Source organism: Gekko japonicus, unplaced genomic scaffold (genome assembly GCF_001447785.1).
Source record: "Gekko japonicus isolate JY-2015 unplaced genomic scaffold, Gekko_japonicus_V1.1 scaffold1794, whole genome shotgun sequence".
NCBI classification, from domain to species: domain Eukaryota; kingdom Metazoa; phylum Chordata; class Lepidosauria; order Squamata; family Gekkonidae; genus Gekko; species Gekko japonicus.
In genome coordinates, this window is record NW_015164244.1 from 224,195 (window position 1) to 230,682 (window position 6,488).

Genomic DNA, 6,488 nt, shown 5'->3' on the forward strand with positions numbered 1-6,488 from the left:
CGGGCGGGGGGGGGGGGGGGGGGGAGACGACAGAGGCCGGCAGTGACGTTTCCTCCCCTCCGAAAGCCTCCCCACGCCAGCTGTGCCACTGAGGGCTGGGGTCGGACCCACCACACCCGGGCTCGAAAGGATGAAGCAGGGTGTGTGTGTGTGTGTGTGGCTCCACCCCAGGGCTGCCGTGTGACAGGCTCCCAGGATCACCCACCCAGGGCTCCCAGCAGCACAACAGGCCGGGGACGGGAGCCTCCCCAGAAGACACCTCCCGGGAGGGAGGGAGGGAGGGAGGGAGGGAGGAGAAGCCCCTCCCCCTTACCTGCAGCAGGTGGTAGCCCAGCAGGAGGAGGTGCCGATCACGCATGGCTCGAGAGCCCACCAGCACAGCCGAATTCTGGCAATAATGCCACTTGTCGTTGACAGACAGCACTATCCTGGGGGAGGAGGCAGAGGAGGGAGCCATCTGTGGCAAGGGCGGGAGAGGAGAGAAGCGGGGCGGAGGCAGCTGGGAGCCTGGAGGAAACGGAGGCGCAAAGGGCTGGCAGCCCCCAGGAACCCTCCGCTCAAGGTGCGAGGTCCCCACCAGTACCTGTGGATCTCCTCGGCCGCCTCCATGCCGCCGGGCACAGCTCCTGGGGTGGCCACCGGGGCGGCCGGAAGGCGTCGCCTCTCCTCTGGCAGGTCCTGCTGCCGGGGCTCCGGGACCAGGAGGGGGGCAGTGGAGCGAGGGGCCGCCTCAGCTGGGCTGCCTGCGGGGCCTGGGCCGGGGTCCTCCCTCAGGCGGCCGCCGCAGCCCCGGGGGGCCAGTGGGCACGGGCTCCCTTCTGGCAGGAGCAGCCTTCCTGCCGAGGGACTGCCCGGCCCCGGCTGCCTGGTGAGGGACCCACTCGGCGTATCCGAGGCGAGGGCCTGGAGATCAGGGACGTCCAGGGGGGCTGCAGCCTGGGGGGTCCATGGGAGGACGGAGCCCGAACGGGAGACCTCCAGCAGGATGTCTGCAGAGAGGGAGAGAATGACAAGGCCGGGCAGACCACCGGAGGACGTCGGGGCGGAGGAAGGGCCTGGCCACCACACAGCCCTCCCCCCCCCCCCCCCCCCCCCCAAATATCAAATCTCTGGAAATTTAGGAGGCCAGGTGCGGGGACTGCATCTTTTTCCTGGGGAAAAATAGACCTAACACGTTGGGGTCACTGAGACGGATAAAACACCAGAGTTCTTTATCGACCTTTTTTCACTCCTTTTCTCTTTTAAAATCATGCTATCAGCAGCCGTGTGTTGGGAGAGAGAAAAGTGTCCCAGCTGATGCACACTCTGGGAGAGAGAAGAGGGGAGGTCAGAACTCCTGAAGTTTAGTCAAAACTAAAACAAAGCTCTCAAAGCCTTCACGGTGGACCTGGCTCATCAGACTGATTTTCTGAGAAGAGAACTGATGAGAAGCTACATAACCACCCCCTAAATAGGAGCCAAGCTGGATGCCGTGCTGGAGGTGTGCCCCCCCCCGGCCTGTGGGTGAGGCCAAAGCCAAATCACCCCCTAAACAGGGGTCAACTGGACAAGCACAAGAGGCACTGGGAGGGGGAACATCCCCCCAAGAGGCCCTCGGGAAGCAGGGTGACCGGCACAGTCACGTGCTGCCCGGGGCTTCTTCAAAGCGGACCCTCTGGGTACAGAGGCAGCGCACCTCTGACTAGACGAGGCTTGGGTAGGACCACCAGTGCCCCCACCCAGAAAGGTCTGCCTCGCGACTCATGGAGAGACCCGGTGCCAGGCCGGGCAGGCCCACCGTGGTCTGACCCCACAGGGCTTCGGCCCTTGTTTCAAGCACGTTTCCGGGGCAGAACCCTGCCGGAGTGAAGCCAGCCTGCGGGCCTCTCCCGCACCTGAGTGCCACTGCTCCCTGCCCACGGGCTCTGGAGACCGTCCCGGCACCTTTCCCCCTTCCGAGACTCGTCTCTCACCTGCGCAGTACCCCGGGGGCACCACCGCGTCCTGCCGATAGCCTTCTTCCCCCACGAGCTGCCGGAGAGCCTCTGCTACGAGGCCTTTGTAACTAGGGAAGGAACGGGGCAGAGGTAAGTCACCAGAGCAGAGAGCCAGAAGGCGCAGGAGCCCTGAGCCCACAGGAAGGAGGCCGGGTGGGTGGGTGGGGGCCCACTCTCAGCCAGGGAATCAGACCGCCTCCTCGCCTGGGTCAGGGACCTACAGAAGCAGTCACAGTCCCTTGGCTCAACTCTGCCCCCACCCCAGAACTTCCTAACTACTCGAAATCGCTCTTGCTAAAAATATTTGGGCATGGCTCAGTGGAGGGTGTGAACGGTTCCCCCTTCTCTCTCACGTATTTTTATTTCATTAAAACATTTGTCATCCCACTCAGGGCCCCCAAGGTCATGAACATTAAACATTAAAACAAGATGGAAAATACACATAAATATATACAAGCCACCAAAGACACATACATGGGAGAGGGTGTGTGTGTGTGTGTGTGTCAGGGAGAAGCAGAAAGGGAATGGCAGACAAAACGGCTAGCAGAAGCTGATGCCACGAGAAGAGAGAGGTGTGTCCCTGGGGGACACCCAAAGCAGTAAGATGGCTCGAGTGGATGAGAAGGTTCACACGGGAGAACACAGCCTCTGGGTCAAAGAGCCCCGCTCAGTCGTCTCTCTCAGCCTCCACTCACAGAAGTGGCTTTCGAGGGCCAGGAGCCCCTCTCCATTCCTGCTCGTATCTGAGAAAGGGAACCCATGACCCTCAACCGCTCCTGCCCCGAAAACCTCGCTGGTCTCCCACGTGTGCTCCGGGACTTGGGGTTGGCCGTTCCGCTGCAGACCGACACGGCTGTGCCCTCGGGGACCCCCTGCCCATTCAGTGCCCGTCTTCCCTAAACCACCAAGGAGCTCTCCCTGGGGGTGCCCACGGCCGCCCCCTCCCCTGGGCCTTCCCGTCGCACCTGTATTTGTGGTTGGCCTCGTCTGCAGTGAGAGCACCGTCAAACATGCACACACGGTACTGGGGGCCAAGGCGGGGGCCATCGTATCCTTGGACCTCCAGGGCAACGGCCGCGTCCAGGAGGGAGAGGTAGCGGCGCACGATCAACCCACAGGGGCTACCTGTGAAGGAGAGGGATGCGAACAGGAGTCAGCTCATCTGCCACACAGCAAGCCCCTCCCCCAATATTTTTCTGATTGGAAGAACTGAAAAATCTGGAGGACTCAGGGGCAGAGACTTCTATGAAACATTTTCTCTTTTAGAATGAGTACAATCCTTAAGGCAAGGGTTTTCACACACTAAATGTAGACCATGAAATGACTTTTTCAGCAGAGAAATTAGAAAGTTTGGTGAGCATTGGGGGGGGGGCCTCTTGTGCTGTAGAAATATTTTCAGATGGATTTTTTTGCTTAAATGTGAATAGTTTTAGCAACAATTAATATATGATAAATGCAAATACATTATTAAAGGATTCTGTTTCCAGTGTTGCCAAGAGATTTCGTCCCAAATAATACACATTCTTTGAACTTCTACGGAATCAGCTTTCATTTCTTCCTACCTCTCAGATGTCAATAATTAAAATTACAGTTTGCATCTCTTGGGTCCACTTTCCATTTTTATACTTCTAAACTCCATAAATATACCAAATAGTATATGTTTTCCACTTATATGTTATTTGAAGGAGAACATTAATCCGGGAGAACCGGGTTTAATTCCCCGCTCCTCCTCCACTTGCAGCTGCTGGATGACCTCGGGAAAGCCATAGTTCTCTCAGAGCTGTCCTTGAAAAAGAGCCGTTTCTGTCAAGAGCTCTCTCAGCCCCGTCTACCTCACAGGGGGTGTCTGTTGTGGGGAGGGGAAGGGAAGGAGTTTGTAAGTCGCTCTGAGACTCCCTTGGGTAGTGAAGGGCGGGGTATAAATCCAATCTCTTCTTCTTCTTCTATTATATTATTTGTATTATAAATGATGTTGTTTATGTTTCTCTACGCAGCCATGCCTAATGCTAGCAGTCCACAGATTATGCAAAACTGAATTATTCAGGTGGATGGTTTATAAAAGCAACAGAATTACACTGTAATGCAACAGTTCAGGAAGATGCTTTGATAAAGAGAAAGGGACAGTGGACTCTACTACTGTGTACACTACAGACGGCCTGTCGCTGAAGGCATTACCCTGCTACATAATTTTTATAATTTAATGGATCATGTTACAATTTATGCTTTGTCTTAGCTTTCGACAATCCTAATCCTATTACACTGCTTATTGTTTACTGAATGTCTCGCCCTGCCGACTGTATTGTTACACTGCATCATTCACCTTGGATGATATTAAGAAAGATGAATTAAAAATTATATATATATATATATATATATGTTTAGGTTTGATTAAAAAAAAAAAGTAGGTAAAACATTTCATCTCCCCCCACCCCCGAAATACCCCTTTTTCCTCCTACGGCTTCCAAATTTGCAGAAATTTCACACCACCGGAAGCTGCTCCACCCCTCTCTTCCTACACTTACTGGTGACACTGTCAAGGAAGCTGGGAGAAAAGACCTTGTGCAGGACGGCCAGTGGGAAGTGACGCAGCTGGACAAGTGACATGAGGATGTTGACTGTGGCCAGGGGAGAAGCAGTCGCCTTCTGCACAAGCACCGACTCCAGCTGAGGGAAGAGCTCCAGGTGGTTGGAAGGCCGATAATTTGTGCGGCTGAAGGGGAAGACTAGCTTCTGGATCACCTGCAGCAGGGAACCAAAAGGGAGGCCCGGCTCAAGAAAAAGCAGGAAACCCCCCCCCCCATTCTGGCCCCCTTTTATTGTCTGAGGCCTGTAATCCCACAGTCTGCAGACTGCACTACGTTGGCCTGGCAATTTGCTGCTCACACTGCCATTCAATTTTGTATTTCTAGTCCTGTTGCATTGTTCATTTTGTATCCTGTGTAATATAATTATGAACTATTTTTCCTCGCTCCACTTTCTGCATTCTGGAAACATTAAGGGAGCCAGTTTGGTGTCGTTGTTAAGAGCGCGGACTCTAATCTGGGAGAACCGGGTTTGATTCCCCACTCCTCCACCTGCAGCTGCTGGTGTGAGCTTGGGTCAGTCACAAGTTCTTTCAGAGCTGTTTTCTCAAGGGCAGTTCTGAAGAGAGCTCTCTCAGCTCCACCTACCTCCAATGCTCCCTCTAAGTTCAGGTAGTGAAGGGCGGGGTATAAATCCAATATCTTCTTCTTCTAAGTTGTGGAACCTTGTGTGCAAAAATTCTACTTTGTGAGCTACTGGCATGAAAGTTGTGAGTGAGCGATTTGGCTACTGCATAAATTAGTTTGCTCTGGAGCCCCATCCTTCCTGAGCTGAGACAAAAATGTGTGAGCCGGAGGCTAAAAAACTGAGCTAGCTCACACTAGCTCAGCTTGGAGGGAACACTGCCTACCTCAGTGTGTCTGTTATGGGGAGGGGAAGGAGACTGTAAGATGAGACTCCTTCAGGTAATGGAGGGCGGGGTCTAAATTCAATCTCTTCTTCTTCTTCTAAATCTCAGTGAAAAAGGTGGGCAATAAATAAGTCTCCTCGACAGTAAGCCTCCTGGGGTTTCCCATATTCCCAATTTGTCACTGGATTTGTTTCCTGCCGTTAATTTACCCCCCATTCTATCCTGGTAGCCCAAGGTGGTCAACAGCAAATGACCAAAAGATATGTGTCACATGTGTTACCCAGAAATTTGTTGATCTTAAAGGTGCCACTGGAACTTTTCTCACCTGTAAGTACACTTTGCACATGAAAGCTTACCCTTTGAATAAAACTTTGGTGGTTTTCAAGGTGCCACTGGACTCCAACTCTGTTCTGCTGCTTTAGACCAAAACAGCTATCCACCTGAATTTTCCTTTATTATCTGTATGCAAATTTGCTATTTACATGTCTTATCAAATATGTTATTCCAATCTTAACTGTATTTATTGCTCAGTTACTTGTGCATCTTGACACTAATTGGGTCTTCCTGGCAACTAAACCCCCCTACCTGTAGGCACCTATATATGCAGTCTCTTTGTTTTCGCACGAACCCACAGGGTGGTAGAAGAAGAGATTGGATTTATACCCCGCCCTTCACTACCCAAAGGTGTCTCAGAGCGGCTTACAAACTCCTTTTCCTTCCCCTCCCCACAACAGAGAGACACCCTGTGAGGCAGGTGGGGGTGAGAGAGCTCTTGACAGAAACTGCTCTTTTTCAAGAACAGCTCTTATCAGAACTATGGCTTGCCCAAGGTCATCCAGCCAGGTGCAAGTGAAGGAGGAATGGGGAATCAAACCCGGTATCCCAGATTACAGTCCGCGCACTTAGCCACTACACCAAACGGGTAGGTGTCTGCATTGACTCTGCTGCTGCTAGGGGTGCCGATTCAGGCTTGTAAAATTCCCAGCGGGTTTTTTTTGGGGGGGAGCGATGCCCCAGAGCCAGCACCTCGCTTAGGGTTGTAAAGCAGGACCCAACAGAACTGGTAACTATGTTAATAT

The 6,488-nt window shown here is 53.1% G+C and overlaps 1 protein-coding gene across 1 annotated transcript in view; it reads right to left on the bottom strand.

Moving 5' to 3' along the window:
* The window catches only part of FASTK (Fas-activated serine/threonine kinase), a 6,249-nt gene extending 494 nt beyond the window's left edge, over positions 1 to 5,755 (bottom strand). Inside the window, exons 1-6 of the mRNA XM_015408623.1 lie at positions 5,735 to 5,755; positions 4,499 to 4,745; positions 2,942 to 3,101; positions 1,953 to 2,044; positions 584 to 989; positions 301 to 428 (exon numbers count right to left, since the gene is read on the bottom strand). Of these exons, the coding sequence (XP_015264109.1) occupies positions 301 to 428; positions 584 to 989; positions 1,953 to 2,044; positions 2,942 to 3,101; positions 4,499 to 4,745; positions 5,735 to 5,755 (1,054 nt within the window). The remainder of the gene's footprint in view (positions 1 to 300; positions 429 to 583; positions 990 to 1,952; positions 2,045 to 2,941; positions 3,102 to 4,498; positions 4,746 to 5,734) is intronic.
* Between the last annotated feature and the right edge of the window lie 733 nt (positions 5,756 to 6,488).